We start from the raw sequence: 21009 nt of genomic DNA, 5'->3' as shown, positions 1-21009 counted from the left end.
CTTGACTACTGTTTTTAGTCTAAAGAAAGTTTGGCAGTGTTAAGAAGACTTGTGGACTTCTAGAATTCCGCAAGTCTTTGTTGACGTCTAAAATAACCTTGCCAAAGTTGGACAAACCTGGTCTAAAGCGAGATAGGATTGTGATAGAGACATGCTGTGCTTTTTTTTTTTGAAAGAAACACTGATAAAATAATTGCGTGATGCCAAGCTGCACTTTATTGAAGAAGCGCCGTAGTATTCAAAGGGCGCAAATCAAAACATTTATGAACTCTGATGCAACACACGGATGAGAGGATATATAATCATGTTTTAACTGAAGGCGGAGAAAACTCAATAAAAACAATGCTTTTCCCTGGACCTCTTACCCATGATTGCTGTAGCTTGCAATTTGCAAGATCTGCCTATAGGTTTCAGGTTGAGGCAGAAATTGCTTATTTATCTCCATGACAACAGCACAAAGAATCCAAGCAAACAACTATTATTTCCAAAAGGGTTTAAAAAAAAAATCACATCAGCTTCCAGCAGAGATGCAAAATGTTTTTGGTGCCCCGAAGGGGCATGTACAGCACGCCAGCGTGAGACCAAGAAATGTATGTACACTCTCAGCTTGAAAGATGGAAAATAGGCAAAAAAATATATATTGGGAGTATAATTCACTTCTTAACAGAGAAAATTCTCAAAGGGAATATAAAGATAAATTTTGGCAACAAAAGCCCCTGGGCTTCGAAAATCTCGTCAGGTTTATGTATTAGAGGTGGAGACCCTTTGGAGAGCTGTATGCCACAAAATTTCATTTTAATGTTTGCCACTTAGTGTATATTCAAAGCGACAATAAAGTATTCTATTCTATTCTGGTCTGTCTGATCTTTTATTTCTATTTCTATTCTATTCTGTTCTTTTAATTCTAGGCTATTCTAGGCTATATTTTCTAATCTATTGCAGTCTATTCTATTCTATTCCTTTCTATTCTATTCTATTCTGTTCTGTTCTATTCTATGCTATTCTATACTATATTTTCAATTCTATTCTATTCTATTTTCTATTCTATTCTATTCTAACTCTATTCCTATTTCTATTCTAATTCTACTCCATTTCATTCCAGGTTTTCTATTCTATTATGCTATGCTATTCTATGCTATTGTATGCTATATTTTCTTTTCTATTCTATTCTATTTTCTATTCTAATTCTATTCTATTTTATTCTATCCTAATTCTATTCCATTCTATATTTTCTATGCTATGCTATTCTATTCCTGATTCGATTCTATTTCTGATTCTATTCTATTCTAAGACTGGGAGTTCTAGTCCTGCCTTAGTGATGCAAGCCAGCTGGGTGACTTTGGCCCAATCCCCAAGAGACGGTGAGTTCTAGTCCCACCTTAGCCGTGAAAACCAGCTGGGTGGCCTTGGGCCAGTCCCTCTCTCTCAGTCCAATCCACCTCACAGGGTTGTTGTTGTGGGGAAACAACATTTAGGAGGACGAAGGTGGGTTGGATATGTCCCATGCCTTAAGTTATTTGTAAAAATAATAAAGGCGGGATTAAAATAACAAAATAAAAAATAAGCAAAATAAAACAAGTAAAAATAATAAAATAAAGTAACAAAATATAAATTAAATTAAATTAAAATGACATCAAGGAGGGCTTGCCTTACCGTGCTCACTGATAAACAGGGGGGCTAAAGGATATGCATAAGCAGTTCTGAGATACAGTAAACGAACCCCTTTTCCTTTCACTAAATCTCTCTAAGGAGCTTTTGGGATAATCGAGATTTTAAGCAGCTTGACTGCTTCCTCCCTTAACAGCTTTGTTCCTAAACAAATCTGTTTGAATCTACCTTACCTTACCTTCCCCTTCAAAGGTGTAGCAAAGCATGTCTCTTCCTTAATGCCCCTGAAGACACCTAATAATTTTGTTTTTGTTTTTTTCTTCACCACCTGGTGCTCCTGTGTCATCGACACCTCAAGAATTACCGTATTTTTCAGACTATAAGACACACCGGAGTATAAGACACGCCAAGATTTTGAAGAGGATTTTGCACTCTGCAGACCTCCCAAAAACGGCCCTTTCCAAAAAAAGGGGGGAGCATGAATAGCCTTTAGGAGGCTTGCAGAGTGCTCCTGGGGGGTGCCCCCCCAAAACGAGCAAAAAACAGTCTGCTATTTGTCAAAAAATGGGCATGAATAGTCTTTAGGAGGCTTGTAGAGTGCTCTTCAGGACCTGGGGGGGCAAAATTGAGCAAAAAACCGGTCCGTTTTTCGCTCATTTGTGCCCTCCCCAGCCCCCAGGAGCACTCTGGAAGCCTCCTAAAGGCTCTGCACGGCCATTTTTGCAAAGGGGGCAGGGTTTCAGGAGGCAAAAAAATACTGTATTCAGTGTATAAGACGCACCCAGATTTTCAGCCTCTTTTTTGAGGGGAAAAAGGTGCGTCTTATACTCCGAAAAATACGGTAGTGTAAGAATTTTGCCACCGTGGCCCTTAAAGGCATCAAGATTGTTTAAAAAAAAAAAAAATTTAAGCCACGTACAATCAATAGGAGTTTTAAACCAAAGCAATCGCGGGCAAAGTCTTACCTAGTATAATCCTTGTCCACTTCATATTCGTATTTCATCCAGGTGTCTCGGTACACCGTAAACTCCATTATGGTTAAGAGAGCCATGGTGGTAAAAGCTATTAGAGAAACTGGGGAAAAAAGAACAGCGTAATGAGGTTAAAAAATGGCATTGACTGGGAGAAGCTATAAACTATAATAGATTAAGTCAGCGGTCACCAACTGGTGGACTGTGGACCACTGCTGGTCCGCAAGAAAATTTGAAGTGATCCGTAGAAAAATTATTTCCATTTTTTATATTGCACTGAATCAGGTGTCCTCAAATTACGGCCCCTGGGCCGGATACGTGCAATGAATGCTTGTGTTGCTGCAGAGAGTCTCCCCCTTCAAGCTCTTTTTAATGTGGGTCGGAGGGGGGGTGGGCAGAAATTCCAACTTGGGGTCTGCTTCGGCCTCCTGGTGTGGGACTTTGGGTGAAGGCTGGAGGGAAGCGTCGCTGGTGGCGGAGAGCCAGAGGGCCTCGTTCCAGTGGGACTGCATCATGGCCTGGAACTGGCTGACCTCCTCAGCCCGCTGAGCCTCCAGGCGCCGGTACCTGGCCTTGCATTGGACGCCGCAGCCGAAAACGGAGCTCGGGAGCCCACAAACGCTCGGGCCCCTACAGGCATCCCCGACATGAGTAGCGTTGAGCTGGCCATGCACCCCCCCGGCGCCCCCAGATCAAACACTACCCTGGTGCAGCCCTCAGTGAAATTGAGTTTGAGAGCCCTGGGTGACGGGCTCACAAATGCGGAAGAGAACAGATCAAAGCGAAGTGGTGAGAACATGTCACCATTGTAAGTGGTGAGGAAACCAAAGCTCAGAAAACCCCAGAAGGACCTCAGTGTAAGCCATATCATCAAGCACCTGCGCCACGCCCCATAGAGGCAATCCAAAGGACACATGTCTTCCCTGAGGATATACAAAGCTGGAGATCTAAGCAGTCACCTCGGAAGCTCCCGATTGTTACTGGGAAACAATTACACTTCATAATCGTTCTGCCTTCTTCCAGCTTTCTGGATTTTTTCCTTTCTGATATTGCTGAATGCAATCTTTACATGCTCCTAGTCCTTGGAAGAGTTTGCCTTCTGGAGTTGGGGGGTCTCATCACTGGAGGTCTTCAAGAAATGATTGGACTGCCATTGGTCCGGTATGGTATAAGGACTCCTGCCATGGCAAGGGGCTGGACTAGAAGACCTCCAAGGTCCTTTCCAGCCCTGCGATGCTACAATTCTATGATTCTACAGGTAGTCCTCGACTTACCATTGAGCCCCAAATTTCTGTTCTTAAGCGAGTTAAGTGAATTTTGCCCCATTTTGCGACCTTTCTTGCCACAGTTGTTAAGTGACTTGCTGCAGTTGGCAAGTCAGTAACACGGTCGTTAAAACGAATCTGGCTTCTCCCATTGGCTTTGCTTGTCATAAGGGGATCATGTGACCTCGAGACGCTGCAACCGTCATAAACAGGAGTCCGTTGTCAAGTGTCTGAAATTTGGATCAAGTGCTGCAATGGTCGTATGTATGAAAAGCAGCCCTGTAAGTCGAGGACTACCTGAATTCCCAAAGCACAAGCCGTCAGCTGGGGTTTACCTGTTCCTCCGCTTGTTGAAGTCTCTATGTAGCTTTCTGGAATCTTTGGGAAAGCGTCCAATTCTTTCACTAAATTCAAAGTCTTCTTCCGATTCAGACGTCTCATCTTCAATCCCTTCCTTCATATAGACACGGCCTCTGCAAGGAGCGTCACTGAGTGAGACAAAATAAAAATCACAAAACGTTAGTCTTAAAGCACAGCAGCTTTAACAGGGCTATACCATAACTTTGAATCCAAAGTTCTGCAAACCCTTATAAATTTATTTTGATTTACACTAAAATCATGTCTGGTGGCAGTGGGGATAAAAATTGATGGGGTGGTTTTTTTTGTTGTTAAATTAAAAAATCAGATTTTTAAATTTTAAATTGGATTTTTAAAATTTAAATTGGATTTGTTTTTATTTAAATTGAATTTGTTTTTTATTTAAATTGGATTTTTAAAATTTTTTAAATTGGATTTATTTTTTTATCTAATTTATTTTAATAAAATGCTTTTGGAGTAAAAATCTATCTAAAGATAGTTTTCTATTCAGGATACATTAATAATTTAGTTTATTCAGCATGAAATGGAGCTTACTTATGTAGCAGGAGCCTGTAATATTCTGCAATATTTACATTTTTTGGTAAACTCATTCAATGAATGCAAGCTGAGATAACCAGGCGCTGCATTGATGCATTCACACAATTTCACAGTTGCTCTTTTAAAAAAATGATTTAAACCGAGTTGATTTAAATCAGCGGTTCTCAAATAGTGGGGCGCGCCCCCCTGGGGGGGCGCGAGGCTCCGTAAAGGGGGGCGCGAAGGCTCCCTTTCCATCTGGGTGCAACGGCGGCGGCGTGGGCGAGGCATAATATATCCCGCCTGGAAGTGGCAGCACTTCGGACTGTGGATTTTCATTGGAGCCGCAGGCTGGATCTGTGCAAGAAGCCTGCTCGGGCGGGGGTGGGAGGGAGGGAAGCATGGCTGTCCCAGGCTTCCCTCCCTTCCCCCCACCCCCAGCCCAAGCAGACTTTTTGCACAGCTCCAGCCCGCGGCTCTGATGAGTCTCTGAGCAGTCCCCAGCGCTGCCACTTCAAGCCGGGATATATTCTGCCATGCCCTCGGCGGCGCCTTTATGCAGGTAGCTCGCCTCCCCGCCAGCAGCTCCACCGCCAGGATTCCGTCTGGAAGCGGAAGCGCAACAGCCGCTGTTGGGGAAGGGACAAAGGGGCGGCGGTCGCCCGATCTTGCCACCACCACCCCTTCGCCCCTGGTAACGGCGACTGTTGTGCTGCTGCTTCCAGCTGGGATGCTGGAGGAGCTGCTGGCAGGGAGGGAGGGAAGAAAGGGAGGAGGGAGTAAGGATAGACAAGCAAGAGGGAAAGAGGAAAGAAGGCAAGCAGGCAGGAAGGAGGCAGAAGGAAGGAGGGAAGAATGGAACTGGAAGGGAGGCAGGGAAGGAGGGAGGGAGAAAGGAAGGATAGGAGGATAGGGAAAGAGGAAAGAAGGCAGGCAGGCAGGGGGAAAGAGGAAGGAGGGAACTGGAAGGGAGGCAGGAAGGAAGGGAAGGAGGAAGGGAGGGTGGAAGGAAGGATAGACAAGCAAGAGGGAAAGAGGAAAGAAGGCAAGCAGGCAGGAAGGAGGCAGAAGGAAGGAGGGAAGAATGGAACTGGAAGGGAGGCAGGGAAGGAGGGAGGGAGAAAGGAAGGATAGGAGGATAGGGAAAGAGGAAAGAAGGCAGGCAGGCAGGGGGAAAGAGGAAGGAGGGAACTGGAAGGGAGGCAGGAAGGAAGGGAAGGAGGAAGGGAGGGTGGAAGGAAGGAAGGATAGACAAGCAAGAGGGAAAGAGAAAAGAAGGCAAGCAGGCAGGAAGGAGGCAGAAGGAAGGAGGGAAGAATGGAACTGGAAGGGAGGCAGGGAAGGAGGGAGGGAGAAAGGAAGGATAGGGAAAGAGGAAAGAAGGCAGGCAGGCAGGGGGAAAGAGGAAGGAGGGAACTGGAAGGGAGGCAGGAAGGAAGGGAAGGAGGAAGGGAGGGTGGAAGGATAGACAAGCAAGAGGGAAAGAGGAAAAAAGGCAAGCAGGCAGGAAGGAGGCAGAAGGAAGGAGGGAAGAATGGAACTGGAAGGGAGGCAGGGAAGGAGGGAGGGAGAAAGGAAGGATAGGAGGATAGGGAAAGAGGAAAGAAGGCAGGCAGGCAGGGGGAAAGAGGAAGGAGGGAACTGGAAGGGAGGCAGGAAGGAAGGGAAGGAGGAAGGGAGGGTGGAAGGAAGGAAGGATAGACAAGCAAGAGGGAAAGAGGAAAAAAGGCAAGCAGGCAGGAAGGAGGCAGAAGGAAGGAGGGAAGAATGGAACTGGAAGGGAGGCAGGGAAGGAGGGAGGGAGAAAGGAAGGATAGGAGGATAGGGAAAGAGGAAAGAAGGCAGGCAGGCAGGGGGAAAGAGGAAGGAGGGAACTGGAAGGGAGGCAGGAAGGAAGGGAAGGAGGAAGGGAGGGTGGAAGGAAGGAAGGATAGACAAGCAAGAGGGAAAGAGGAAAAAAGGCAAGCAGGCAGGAAGGAGGCAGAAGGAAGGAGGGAAGAATGGAACTGGAAGGGAGGCAGGGAAGGAGGGAGGGAGAAAGGAAGGATAGGAGGATAGGGAAAGAGGAAAGAAGGCAGGCAGGCAGGGGGAAAGAGGAAGGAGGGAACTGGAAGGGAGGCAGGAAGGAAGGGAAGGAGGAAGGGAGGGTGGAAGGAAGGATAGACAAGTAAGAGGGAAAGAGGAAAGAAAGCATGTGACTACGGTGGGAGACGAGGAAAGACCGGTGTGCTATGTTATGCAGAGGTGTACTTATAACAATTTTATAGACAAATGATACTATTTACAGTCGCGCGGGGGGGGGGGGGCGCGAAATGTTTTCTTCTTCCTAGGGGGGGCATGACAGAATATAATTGAGAAGCACTGATTTAAATCAAGCCTTTTTACTGGTGATTTTAATCGTGATTTAAATCGACTCGATTTAAATCAAATCTACCCTGTCCGGTTGTTTTTTCTTATTCTTGAAATTTATTGAGGAGGGGGTACTTTGCAATGTAAACACTTCTTCTCCATCTGCTAATTTTCTTTTCCAGATGCTAACGCTTCACTACACGTATGAATTTAGTAATCCGTGACTCTGGCTAGAATACGAATAACACGACCAAAACACGGATAAACAATTTCTACAATCCCCGTTTGCAATAAAGCCATTTTTAAGAAAAGTATCCCACAGACCATAACATTATTTGGATTAGGGATTGGCTTTCTTTCTCTTTCTTTTTTCTTTTTGCAATGTGGGCCATGAATTATGCAAATTCCCTTTCGGCTTTTTCCATTTACGGATACCAAGCAGCGTTTAAAAGCACTTTATTTGAAATTTCGCTGGAAAGCCAAACCATTAAACACAAGACAATGTCACTCATGAAAGCAAAGGTTTGAAACAAACATGCACATACACACACACACACCCCTAACACCCTTCGGTGTGTGTCTGTGTGTGTGTTCCAGCATAACTCTGGAACGCCTGGACTGCTGAAATGAAAAAGAATGAATTATATCTACCGTGTCAAATCACAGTACTTTTGACAGTGATAGTGTGCAATATATATATATATATACATATGTGTGTATATATATATATATATATATATATATATATATATATATATGTGTGTGTATGTGTGTGTGTGTGTGTGTGTGTGTGTGTGTGTGTGTGTGTGTGTGTGTATGTATGTATGTATGTATGTATGTATGTATGTATATATGTATATGTATATGCATATGTATTTGTGTTACAACCCCTGGTATGCCCAAATATGGGAGGGAACTCACTACTCCCCCTTTCTGTCTTTCGGCTCACTGCAGGAGACCATCAAGGCAGAAAAGCATATTTTTAATGTTGCCTTTGTTATATTTGTGTTGTATTTGTGCTGATAAATAATACATCTGCCTAATATGTAATACAGCCCAGGTTCAAATCCCAGTAAGGGTATGGTTGCTGATGAAAGCTAAAGAGCTTGAAATAGATCTATACTAGTCTCCCTTTATTTATTTATATATATGTATTTGTGTTACAACCCCTGGTATGCTGGTCTTGTTGTATTCGGGTCTTTTCCCGTGTAAGATTGAGAGTATCTTGGCAACGTTTTGGAGAGGTCTCACTTGCCATCTTCAGGCTGTATGTATGTATGTATGTATGTATGTATGTATGTACGTATATGTATATAGACACACACACACACACACACACACACACACCTATCTATCTGATGACTCAAACATTACCTTTATTCTCTGTTTCTTCTCGTTACCAAACAAGGAGGAGCCTGACGGAGTTTTGGATAGAGATTCTGAAGCAAAATAAATAAATAAAAATGCAGATATTAATCCGTGAACTTACGGGAGGTCAGAGAAGCAGAAAAATTCCAAACAAAACGGCACCTGGCCAGAAATCTTCCATCTTTTTCAGCCTTGAATTACCATCACGAAATGCTCAACGTGTTTTTTTTTTTTTTAAAGATAATAATTTTGCGATATAGCTGAGTGTTTACAGAATTCAGGCAAAAACCTCAACCAAGAATTTTTACCAGCCTTATTGCCAAAGGGACAAACGTTTTGTAAAGTCCTTCTAAGGGGAAATTTTGCAATGAACCGCATTCATATAGGATCTGCCGTGAGCCAGTTTATTCTATTTGTGATGATTTTGCTTTTAACTGAATTTAGGAGGTTGCAGGACTCATGCGGGGAGGGTCTGTGTATGTGTGTGGTGGGTAAGAGATGGCTTTCGAGGCCCTTATGGGCCCTGTTGTCCCTTAGGCTGCAGGGGAAAACGTTTTCTTAAAATCATCGCTCCTCTGCTTTTCAGACTCTTAATGTTGTCTGCAAACAACCAGCTTTATCAAATTGATAAACCGTAACAGTGGGAAGAAGCGGAAAAAAAAGATGGGAAAAGATTTCAAGACTCTACAAAATGAGTGAAAGAAAGTGAACAGGTTAAATAACATTGATTTTTTTAAAAACAGATTTTTTTTTAAAAAAAGAAATCTACACTACAGGTAGTCCTTGACATACGACCGCTAGTGAGCCCAAAATTTCTGTTGCTAAGCGAAGCAATTTGTTAAGTGAGTTTTGCCCCATTTTGCGACCTTTCTTGCCACAGTTGTTAAGTGAATTGCTGCAGCGGATACTTTAGTAACATGGTTACTTTCGATCGTGTGATTGTTGGGAACGCTGCAAAGGTCGTAACTGTGAAAAACAGTCACAAGTCACATTTTTCAGTGCCGTTGCGACTTGGAACAGTCACTCAATGAACTGTTGTAAGTCGAGGACCACCTGTACAACTTTCTTACACACAGTTTCATGAGATATCAACATTGGCAGGAGGTGAGCTGTTCGCCATTATCAAAATAAAAGGTAATGGTTCACACATATGTGCTAGTCACTCCGGACTCTAGGGGGCGGTGCTCATCTCCGTTTCAAAGCCGAAGAGCCAGCACTGTCCCAAGACATCTCTGTGGTCATGCGGCCGTCATGAATAAACGCCGAAGGCGCCCGGAACGCTGTTCCCTTCCCACCAAAGGTGGTCCCTATTTTTCTACTTGCATTTTTCACGCGCTTTCGAACTGCTAGGTTGGCAGAAGCTGGGACAAGGAATGGGAGCTCACTCTGTTACACAGCGCTAGGGATTCGAACCGCTGAACTGCTGACCTTTCTGATCAACAAGCTCAGCATCTTAGCCACTGAGCCACAGCGTCCCATTATCAAAATAAATGAAAATAAATAGAATTCGGGAGTCCCAACTGGACAGGATTTCGTGGTATCCATCGTGGCACGACGTAAACAGAATAACAGCGATGAGCAAAAAAACACTTTTGCACGGCTTCTAATTACAATCTTCCCTTAAACGCATGTCCCACAAGTATTACCTTTAGTAGGCAACAAATAACCTGAAAATGCAATTGTTGTTTTTCCACAGGTAACAACCTCAATCTCACCAAGGTATTGCATGTGCCACGTGAATCACTGCTAAATTGTTCTCTCACATTTTAGGCGGCGAATTTCTAGGGAGCCGTAACATTTCACGGAATTGAATACGGAATTGAAACCCCTAATATTTTATAGTTTTCTTCTGAAACTCACTGAATTTAGCGCGACTAACCTCTGGGTATATAAGACCGTGCTAAAAATGTGAAATGCACATCAGTTTCCTTGGCATCCAAACTGGGCATTGCCTTACCACATCCCAACAAATATTCGTTAATATTTGACTTAAGGGACAAAAATGGGAGCAGGTGGATTGTTAAAGCTGCCGCACAGCAAGTGGATATTGACAATTATATTTTCTTCTAAAAATGAGAAGCCCACCCGATTCGAATGGTTGCAGGAATTGGCTGAGTGGCTAAGACGCTGAGCTTGTCGATCAGAAGGTCGGCAGTTCAGCAGTTTGAATCCCTAGTACCACATAACCGAGCGAGCTCCCGTTACTCGTCCTAGCTTCTGCCAACCTAGCAGTTCAAAAGCAGGTTAAAAAATGCAAGTAGAAAAATAGGAACCCCCTTCGGTGGGAAGGGAACAGCATTCTGTACAATTGTCCCTGTACAATTTAGCACAGGAGCTCCCCGAGACTGTGTGCTCTCTCCACTTCTCTCTCTATATCAATGACTGCATCTCAAACGATCCATCTGTTAAACTACTGAAGTTTGCAGGTGACAGAACAGTGATTGGTCTCATTCAAGACAACGATGAAACCGCATACAGACGGGAGGTTGAACGAGCTTCCTGGCTCCACCGCAACAATCTGGAACGGAAGACACTCAAAACCGTAGAATTGGTGGTAGACTTTAGGAGAAACCCTCCCACACTACCACCTCTTACAATGCTAGATAACACAGTATCAACAGTAGAGACCTTCAAATTTCTAGGTTCTACCATATCTCAAGACCTAATGGACATCAAAAACATCATCAAAAACGGCACAACAAAGAATGTTCTTTCTGCGCCGACTCCAACTGCCCAAGGAGCTGCTGATGCAGTCCTACGGAGAAACTATTGAGTCTGTCATTTGCAACTCCGTAACTGTCTGGTTTGGCTCTGCAACCCAACAAGACGGACACAGATTTCAAAGGATAATCAGAAAAAACAATGACTGCCAACCTGCCTTCCATTGAGGACCCGTATCCTGCATGAGTCAAAAAGAGGGCCGTGAAAATATTTATAGACCCCTGGCATCCTGGACGTAAACTGTTTCAACTCCTACCCTCAAAACGACGCTATAGAGCACTGCACACCAAGACAACTAGACACAAGGACAGTTTTTCCCCGAACGCCATCCCTCTGCTAAACAACTAATTCCCTCACCACTGTCAAACCGTTCACTAAGGCTGCGTTACTATTACTATTAGTCTTCTCATCGTTCCGATCACCCATCTCCTCCCACTTATGACTGCAGGACTGTAACTTGGTTGCTTGGATCCTTATGATTTATATTGATATTGTTTCCTGATTGCTTATTTGTACCTTATGACTATCATTACGTGTTGTACCTTATAATTCTTGACGAATGTATCTTGTGTTTTTATATATACTGAGAGCTTATCCACCAAAGACAAATTCCTTATGTGTCCAATCACACTTGGCCAATAAAGAATTCAACTCAACTCAACAACTCAACTCAACTCAACTCTACTCTCTATTCTATGCACCTTCAGTGTTTAGTCATGCCAGCCACATGACCACAGAGACGTCTTCGGACAGCGCTGGCTCTTCGGCTTTGAAACGGAGATGAGCACCGCCCCCTAGAGTCGGGAACGACTAGCACATATGTGCGAGGGGATCCTTTTTTACCTTTTAATTTAATTTAATGAAAAGGACTAAAGGTGACATGACGGCAGTCTTCTAATATTTGAGGGGTTGCCACAAAGAAGAGGGAGTCAAGCTATTCTTTAAAGCACCTGAGGGCAGGAGAAGCAGCAATGGATGGAAACTAATCAAGGAGAGAATCAACCTAGAACTTAGAAGACATTTCCTAACAGAACAATTCAACGGTGGAAAATTTGCCTCCAGAAGTTGTGGATGCTGCAACACTGGAGGTATTAGAGAAGAGACTGGAGAGCCATTTATCTGAAATGTTACAGGGTCTCCTGCTTGAACAGAGGGTTGGACTGGAAGACCACTGAGGTTCCCCTCCACCTCTGTTATTCTCTTAGTTTATGTCATCACAGGAAGGATTCTAAGCCTAGAAAATACCAGCCATTTCCAAAATAAAATCTGAAACTCCAATTTAACGGCATCTATAGGAAAACATAATTTTGTCAGAAGACAAAACCTTTCAGATAAATGAATTTACGATGAGAGGTGAGGGGGTGGGTGGGAAACACAAATCTTGCAAAGACTTAAGGATGGAGGAACGGTTTATTCCGCCTCAAAGCTTTGGCAAGTTTTGTAAGAAGGCAACAATAAGAAATCAATATAGACCATTCATTTTGGGGTTTGAAAAAAAAAATCTCAGCTCTCCTTCAGCCAAGCCACAACCTTCACTCAAAAACAACGGGATGTCAATCAATTTTTAGTCATCCAAGCCGCCCCGTTGGGAATTAGTCAGAACTAACCTCAGAATGGTTTATACTAACCACTTATTAAGGAGAGAACCACAAGCAGAGGCTGCACAGCCCACGCGAGAAAGGAAACCTACTTAAAGGCCGATTTAACTTGGCTCGTCCTATTCTAAACGGACAGAATATGATACCTTGATACGCAAATGTCCTGTCCATTTCCAAAGTGTTGGGTAACTTCTTTGTAACCTGGGTTGATAGATAGATAGATAGATAGATAGATAGATAGATAGATAGATAGATGGATGGATGGATGGATGGATGGATGGATGGATGGATGGATGGATACCAGTAAATAGATACAGATGGATGGTTGGATGGATGGATGGATGGATAGATAGATAAATAGATAGATAGATAGATAGATGGATGGATGGATGGATGGATGGATGGATGGATGGATGGATGGATAACAGTAAATAGATACTGATGGATGGATGGATGGATGGATGGAGTGATAGATAGATAGATAGATAGATAGATAGATAGATAGATAGATAGATAGATAGATAGATAGATAGATAGATAGATGGATGGATAACAGTAAATAGATACAGATGGATGGTTGGATGGATGGATGGATAAATAAATAAATAGATACGGATGGATGGATGGATGGATGGATGGATAACAGTAGATAGATACAGATGGATGGTTGGATGGATAGATAGATAAATAGATACAGATGGGTGGTTGGATGGATGGATGGATGGATAAATAAATAAATAGATACATGGATGGATGGATACCTGTAAATAGGTACAGATGGATGGATGGATGGATAGATGGATAGATAGATAGATGGATGGATGGATGGATGGATAGATGATGATACTGTAGGTGATAGATAGATAGATAGATAGATAGATAGATAGATAGATAAGATAGATAGATAGATAGATAGATAGAGTTACTACAAGATAGTAGTGGAGGATAGAATGGTTTTGTTTTGGAAGATATGACAATAACGTTTGCGCATTAAGCAGCAGAGCTAAGATGGAGGTAATGTTAGGATTCTGGATCTTTAGTTGAGCTTATAAAACAAGCACTACAGAAAGCCCCGTAAGGATCTAAATCCAGGAGATCATTTTGATCTATTCAACGGTTGGTGTTGGAGCATAATTACAAGCAGTCCTCGACTTATAACTTATAACAACAGAGTCCAAAATTTTGGTTGCTAAGTGAGACATTTGTTAAGTGAGTTTTTCCCCCCCATTTTACGATCTTTCTTATCGCATTTGTTAAGCTGAGTCACTGAGGTCAAAGTGAATTCACACCGTTGTTAAGTGAATCTGGCTTCTCCCATGGACTTTGCTTGTCGGACGCACGCCAAATCACATGACTCCGGGACGCTGCGACCGTCATAAATGTGAGTCAGTTGCCAAGCGCCTGAATTTCGATCGCGGCAACGGTTGTAAGGGTGAAAAATAAGTCCCTTTTTCCGGGTGCCGTTGTAACTTGGAACCGTCACTAAATGAACCGTTGTAAGTCGAGGACTACCTGCATACAGCAGTTGGCCCAGGAACAAAATATGGCAGCAATAAAGCATTGCAATCAACCCTGGAGATTTTCATCCCTCTCTAATTCCCCTTTTGTAAAGGATGAATAAAGCACCCAGCACACACGCCTGGCTCTTTAGAAAGCATTAAGTAACTGCAACAGTCGCAGAAGTGAAAAACCGAGGCGGTGCCAACTTACACAGCCCTAATGTTGTAAGGCACCCAAGTGTGAACGGTGCGGGATATTGACTTTTCATTTTTTTAAAAAATGCCAAACAAATCCTGTTTTGCAACTCACCTGCGTCCCTTTCTAATGTGCACCTGTAGCAAGGCAGCCTATCAGCAATTGCCAGATCGCCTTTTAAAATGAAAACCAGGAAAGAAACTAATAGGGATCCTTATTTATTTATTTATTTTTAATTTCCTTCTTCTCCGTGTACGTTTTTCTCCCTGGCAACCCCTGCGGGTCATTTACAAAACTTTGAGATTCCAGTATTTAAGGAAGGACTTGGCTGATCTTGAATTTTGTCGTTCCAGAACCAGGGGAGGAGAACAGGGAAGAAAACATTTAAATTTGGACCTTCTGCATTCCTATCTAATCCTACTCCTTTGCTCAGCGCACTCCGAAGTCGACCCACAAAGAAGAGTGTGTCTTAACTCGAGGGCAAACAAACAGCTTCACACAAATACCCCACAATTATATATTAGCTTTATTATTTATTGGAAGTTAACCTCCTTCTGTCCAGGGTATGTGTGAGATAGATAGATAGATAGATAGATAGATAGATAGATAGATAGATAGATAGATAGATAGATAGATAGATAGATAGACGGATGATAGGTAGGTAGGTAGGTAGGTAGGTAGGTAGGTAGGTAGGTAGGTAGAGATAAAGGAGAGAGAGAGAGAGACAGAGAGAGCGAAGGAGAGGGAGAGATGATAGATATATAGAGAGATGATAGAAAGATAAGATATAGAGATGATAGAAAGATAGATAGATAGATAGATAGATAGATAGATAGATAGATAGATATAGCTACACAGAGAGAGAGATGATAGATAGATAGAGATAGATACAGAGAGCGAGAGCGAGAGATGATAGATGGATAAATAGATAGATAGATAGATAGATAGATAGATAGATAGATAGATAGATAGATGGATGTATATTCCTCGACTTACAAGTCCATTTAGTGACCATTCAAAATTACAACGGCAGTGAAAAAAGTGACATGACTGGTTTTCACGCTTAAGACCGTTGCAGTCATCCCCGTGCTCAAGTGATCAAAATTCAGACACTTGGCAACTGGCATGTACTTATGACTGTTGCAGTGTCCCGTAGTCACACAATCCCCTTTGGCGACCTTCTGACAAGCGAAGACAATGGGGGAAACCCCGCCCTCTTCACCAAAATGGCCATGCATAGCCTTTAGGAGGCTTTCAGAGTGCTCCTGGGGGCTGGAGAGGGCAAAAATGAGTGAAAAATGGGCTGTTTTTTACTCAATTTCCTCCCCCCCCCCGCCCCCAGGAGCACTCTATAAGCCTCCTACAGGCTGTACATGCAATTTTTTTGACGGAAAATGAGCCTTTTTTGCTTGTTTGGGGGGGGAGCACCCCCCAGGAGCACTCTGCAAGCCCCCTAAAGGCTATTCGTGCCTTTTTTGGGGGGGGGAATGGTCCAGTTTTCGTGAAAAATGAGCCGTTTTTAGGAGTTCTGCAGAGTGCAAAAACTTTTCTTTTTTAATTTGCCTCTTCAAAACCTTGGTGCGTCTTATACTCCGGTGCATCTTATACTCCCAAAAAATACAGTACATTGCCAAGACCTGTTTGGGGAAATGTGTCACCTTTCCCACTTTCACAACACCCCCACAATGGAAAGAAAACAGCCTTTAAAAGCCATCCTGGAGTATAAATTTCCATAGTCATAATGAGCTACAGACTCTCAACATCCTTTTCCTAACAGATCATCCTTGTAAGAGTTTGGGATCTTTCTGTACCAAAAGTTGACAATGCTACGGGTCAAAATGTATCACACTACTACTCACCTTTCCTTATCTGCAGAAAAGAAACGGCGCGAAAACACAACTACCATTTGCCAAATTGCACACCAACTGTTAGCTCCCCTGGCAGTTGTGAGAATGGTTTTACTGCAACAACAGTCAACGTGGGGAGAAGGGGGGAAGTGGGTTGCAATTGACAGATGTCAAAATGCAAACCGATTTAAGGCTGATTGGGAAAAAAAAATCTCAGCTCTCCTTCAAGTCAAACTATAATTTTTACATCAAAAGCAACAACATATCCCTCAATTCTGAGCCATTAACCCCCACTGCTGGTATTCCTTAATTTTCAACGGTTCGTTTAATGACCGTCCAACGTTATGAGAGCACTGGAAAAAGTGACTTATGAGCATTTTTCACACCACCATTGCAGCATCTCACTTAACGGCATAAACGATGGCCTCAATCGTGGTTGTAAGTCGAGGACTGACTGCACTAACTCAGAAAGCTTTATATAACTATTTTAAAGGGGAATATTTGTAGCTCAGCGTTGCCATAAGCAGGCTGAGCTTGGTTGATATCTTGCGGGCATTTCATTACCCAACTAGTTAACATCATCAGTGCTACGAGGGAGTGGGGTTGGAGGAAGAGGAGGTGGAGGAAAAGGAGGAGGATTGTAGGGTCCTTGGTGCGCTCTGAGCTTGGTTGATTTCTTGCAGACGTTTCATGACCCAACTAGGTAACATCATCAGTGCTAAAGGAGTAAGGAGTGCTGTTTGCTATCAGTTTGTCTTTGCTTGTCTGTCTTAGGGATTCTTTGGTTGGGCTGTTCACTGATGGCTCTTTGGCAGGTTCTTGATTGGCGTATCGCTTACTTGATGGCTGAGCTGAATTTAAGCTTGGAGTTAAACAACGCCAGGGAATTCCTAGAAGCCTGGCATTCTGACAAATTAACCATCAACAGACACTTTCAAGGTGCAAACCCCAGATTCCCCCCCACCCCCGCTTTGGCCCTACCTTGCACCCCATTCCCACGTACAGGTTAAAATAAAATTAAAAATGACTTTGCATGGCTTCCAAGCCATGCTCCGTCCTCTCGCCCGTTGCCCGAGTCCAACTCCGCTTCCAAAGCAGGAGGGCAAAAAATAAATTAATTAATCCCCGCTTTCTTTTCCCGTGTACACCATTCACACGTGCAGCAGAGACAAAAAGAGGGAAGGCTGGCGGGTCATATGCGCCAAAGCGGACCCGGGGAGGGGGAAGGAGGCGAGACGGTTAACCCCCACCCCCACTCCCCAAAGCAGGGGCGACCACCCCACCTCGGGAAGAGGGGACCGCGGTCGGAAGACTCACCTTCCCCGCCGCATCTCCGCAGCAGCAGCAGCGGCGGCGGCGGCGGCAGCGGCGGCAGCTTCGGGTCCGTTCGGGCGTCGAGCCGAAGAGCCGAGCGGGCGGGCGCTGGGGGACGCTCGGACCCGAAGAGCTTCGTCGAATGGAACGGCGCGACGTCAGCAACGCCTGGCCAATGAGAGCGCCGCTTCCCGGCTCTTAGGTGGAGGGGCGCCCCTTTAGCTTCCCGGAAGAAGGAGAAGAAGAAAAAAAAAGACAAAAACACGGGAAGCTAGGCCGTTGAGTGCCGTTCTGGACCTTCTTCCTCTATGGTTTGTGATCGGGTTCCGCCTTTGCTTTCCTTGCGCCCTTTTCCCGCCCGCGGCGGTTTTAACTTGATCCCCCCTTTTTTAGAGCCGTTCTGCCAGAGGGGGCGCTGTTGCCGTTGTAGAACTTCCCTCTTCGGGGAGGATTATTATTATTATTACTATTATTTTGTAACGTTTTACGAGCGTTGTTCTTTTAATATATAAAAACGTTTCTGTTAGTAGATATGGGGGGGATTCTGTTAGCATTTAAAATGTAAAAGTTTATACGAGGGGTCTTTGATGCTTGTTAAGCTTGACGGTTTTCTTGCAGACATTTCATGATCTAAACTAGGCAACATCATATAGACACTGATGGTGTTACACGGTTGAGTCATGAAATGTCTGCAAGAAAACCACACAGCTTAGCACCAAGGACCCCATAATCCTCCTCTTCCTCAGCACCGATGATGTTACCTGGTTGGGTAATGAAATGTCTGCAAGAAAGCACCAAACTCACAGAGCACCAAGGACCCCACAGTTCTCCTCCTCCTCTTCCTCCTCCTCCTCTCTGCAAACACCACTCCTTTCCAGCAAAATGGAAATAGCCTTACTTTGCCCCCTCAGCTAATGCTGCCCCTTAATATGGCAAAAGGCAAGCTATTCATCATCTTTTAAGGACCCCATAATCCCTTGTGGGGTGGAGTCTGGGCAACTGAATTGAGCTGCATTTTTACTGGCCCGATGCCCTTCCTGTCACCAATGCATAGTTCTGTTCAGCAGATATAGTGTGCCCAGAGAAAGAAATATCCACCTCTACCTAGGATCGAACTCACAGCCTCCTGATTGATTCTCCTATTAGAAATACGGTGCTCTTCTGTTAAAGTATTTACTAGGTGTTTTGTTTTGTTTTTGGCCAGGATAAGCTTAGCGAAGTATTGAGACTTTTGGAAGCTTAAGTGAACAGCTAATAATCCAAAGTGAACAGTTTTTGCATGCCTCGTTGAGAGCTGCCGAACGTTTGAGGAAGCTGGCTGCTCTCCCATTTAAAGTGATAATATAGCTCACCCAAGTTGCGTAAGCAACCTTCTTTTTGTACCTTGTATCAGGCGTTTTATCTTTCTTAGATATCAGAGCAGAGCAGAATAACAAGAGTTGTAAGAGACCTTGCAGATCTTAAGTTTACTTTACTGTCAATGCACCGCGTACAGTGGAATTAAGGGGTGACATGATAGCAGTGTTCCAATATCTCAGTCCAACCCCAAGACCATCTGGAGGCAAGTTGTTCCACTGATGAATTGTTCTCACTGTCAGGAAATGTCTCCTTAGTTTCAGGTTGCTTCTCTCCTTGATTGGGTTCCAGGGAGAACCATCAACCCATGGAACAGAAGTTGCCTTCAGAAGTTGTGGGAGCTTCATCACTTGAGACTTTCAAGAAGAGACTGGACTGCCACCTGTCAGAAACGGTGTAGGGTCTCCTGCTTGAGCGGGGGTGGGGGGTGGGGTTGGACTAGATTTCCTACAAGGTCCCTTCCAACTTCGTTAATCTGAATCTGAATGTTGTGGCTTTTCAACTAAACCCAGTTTGAAATTGAAGACCTCGTTTAATACTTTGTTGAAAAACAAAACATGGCCAAATGCTCAGGTGTTTCAGGAATCAGCACAGTCCACAATTTAGCAGATAAATCAGTGTTTTTTTCAAATTCTGCAAACTTTAAGATGCGTGGACTCGAATTCCCCAGCCAGCATTTGACCTTCATTATGGATGTCCCTGCCTTGTCTTTCTGTCAAGGAGTTTTCAAACGCCTTGTTGCAACTGACCAATTAATCCAAATAAAGAGATCATTCTACTGTTTATTTTAGAAAACGTTTTAATCGATGCATCCTGTAGAGATTTACATGGGGTTTGCGCTCTATAAATGCTCCAGGATATTGAGAAAATCTATACAGGATTTTTTCCCCGGTGTCTTTGATCATGCTCCAATTAATACTAAAGGAAAAAGATCTATGGATTGAAACAGTCCTAGTACACAGACATGGAGTGAAAATGAGGTCTTATTTCAAAGACAGGAAAACATCAAAACAGAAGAAGACATACCTATCTATCTATCTATCTATCTATCTATCTATCTATCTATCTATCTATCTATCTATCATCTATCTATCTATCTATCTATCTATCTATCTATCTATCATCTATCTACCTACCTACCTACCTACCTACCTACCTACCTACCTACCCATCTATCATCTATTTATCCGTCCTCTCTCTCTGTCTCTCTCTCTGTTTCTCTGTATCTCTGTCTCTCTCTCTCTCTCTGTCTCTGTGTGTATGTGTGTGTGTCTTTCTCTGTGTCTTTGTCTGTCTGTCTGTCTCTGTCTCTCTGTATCTCCGTCTGTCTGTCTGTCTCTCTCTCTCTCTGTGTCGGTCTGTTTCTCTGTCTGTCTCTCTGTCTCTCTCTGTGTCTCTCTCTGTTTCTCTGTGTCTGTCTGTCTGTCTCTCTGTCTTTCTCTGTGTCTGTGTCTCTCTCTGTCTTTGTCTCTCTCTCTCTGTCTGTCTCTCTCTGTCTCTCTCTGTCTCTCTTTCTGTTTCTCTGTGTCTCTGTCTGTCTGTCTCTCTCTCTCTCTCTGTCTCCTATCATTACAAAAAAATTATCAAGAAAGAAAATTAAAGGTTATTTAATCCAGGGGTCTATGAGCTAAGTTCATACTTAACCTCTCACTATTTTGATAGCTACACATAAATTGCCTTTCTTCTGACTTTGCATCTTTTGACCTTTATTCTATTTTCTCTGAAACTCTGAAGCTGTTCTCCTATACCTTTTCTTTCAGGTATATACCCCCAAATGTAACGAACAGCCCCCCCTCCACACACTGCAGCAATCAAACGATTCAAGAAAAATGGAACGATGCAAAGTTGTCATCAATTGCAAGATTATCGGGCTTGTTGATTGACAAACCCTTTCCTTTCCAGTCCAGGTGAATGCTAAAGAAATATCGTTTCATTCTGCTTTCTTTTTTGCTAGGCTACGAACTGTCTTCTCCTGAAAACTTTCCATCCGTGAGGCTTGTCCCAACAGACAACGTCAAGGAAC

At 43.6% G+C, this 21009-nt stretch overlaps 1 protein-coding gene across 2 annotated transcripts in view; it reads right to left on the bottom strand.

The window, feature by feature from the left end:
* ERGIC2 (ERGIC and golgi 2) overlaps positions 1-17780 on the bottom strand; it is a 40820-nt gene extending 23040 nt beyond the window's left edge. Inside the window, exons 1-4 of one of the 2 annotated variants that reach the window (XM_081957723.1) lie at positions 17634-17780; positions 8462-8526; positions 4180-4332; positions 2574-2682 (exon numbers count right to left, since the gene is read on the bottom strand). In XM_081957723.1, coding sequence (XP_081813849.1) covers positions 2574-2682; positions 4180-4285 — 215 coding nt within the window. In that variant the 5' untranslated portion in view covers positions 4286-4332; positions 8462-8526; positions 17634-17780. The remainder of the gene's footprint in view (positions 1-2573; positions 2683-4179; positions 4333-8461; positions 8527-17633) is intronic. The other variant, XM_081957724.1, reaches the window with a different exon arrangement.
* Positions 17781-21009: the final 3229 nt, after the last annotated feature.

Source organism: Natrix helvetica (assembly GCF_964273705.1).
Source record: "Natrix helvetica genome assembly, chromosome: 6".
Taxonomy (NCBI): domain Eukaryota; kingdom Metazoa; phylum Chordata; class Lepidosauria; order Squamata; family Natricidae; genus Natrix; species Natrix helvetica.
This window is presented reverse-complemented; position numbering and strand designations above follow the sequence as displayed.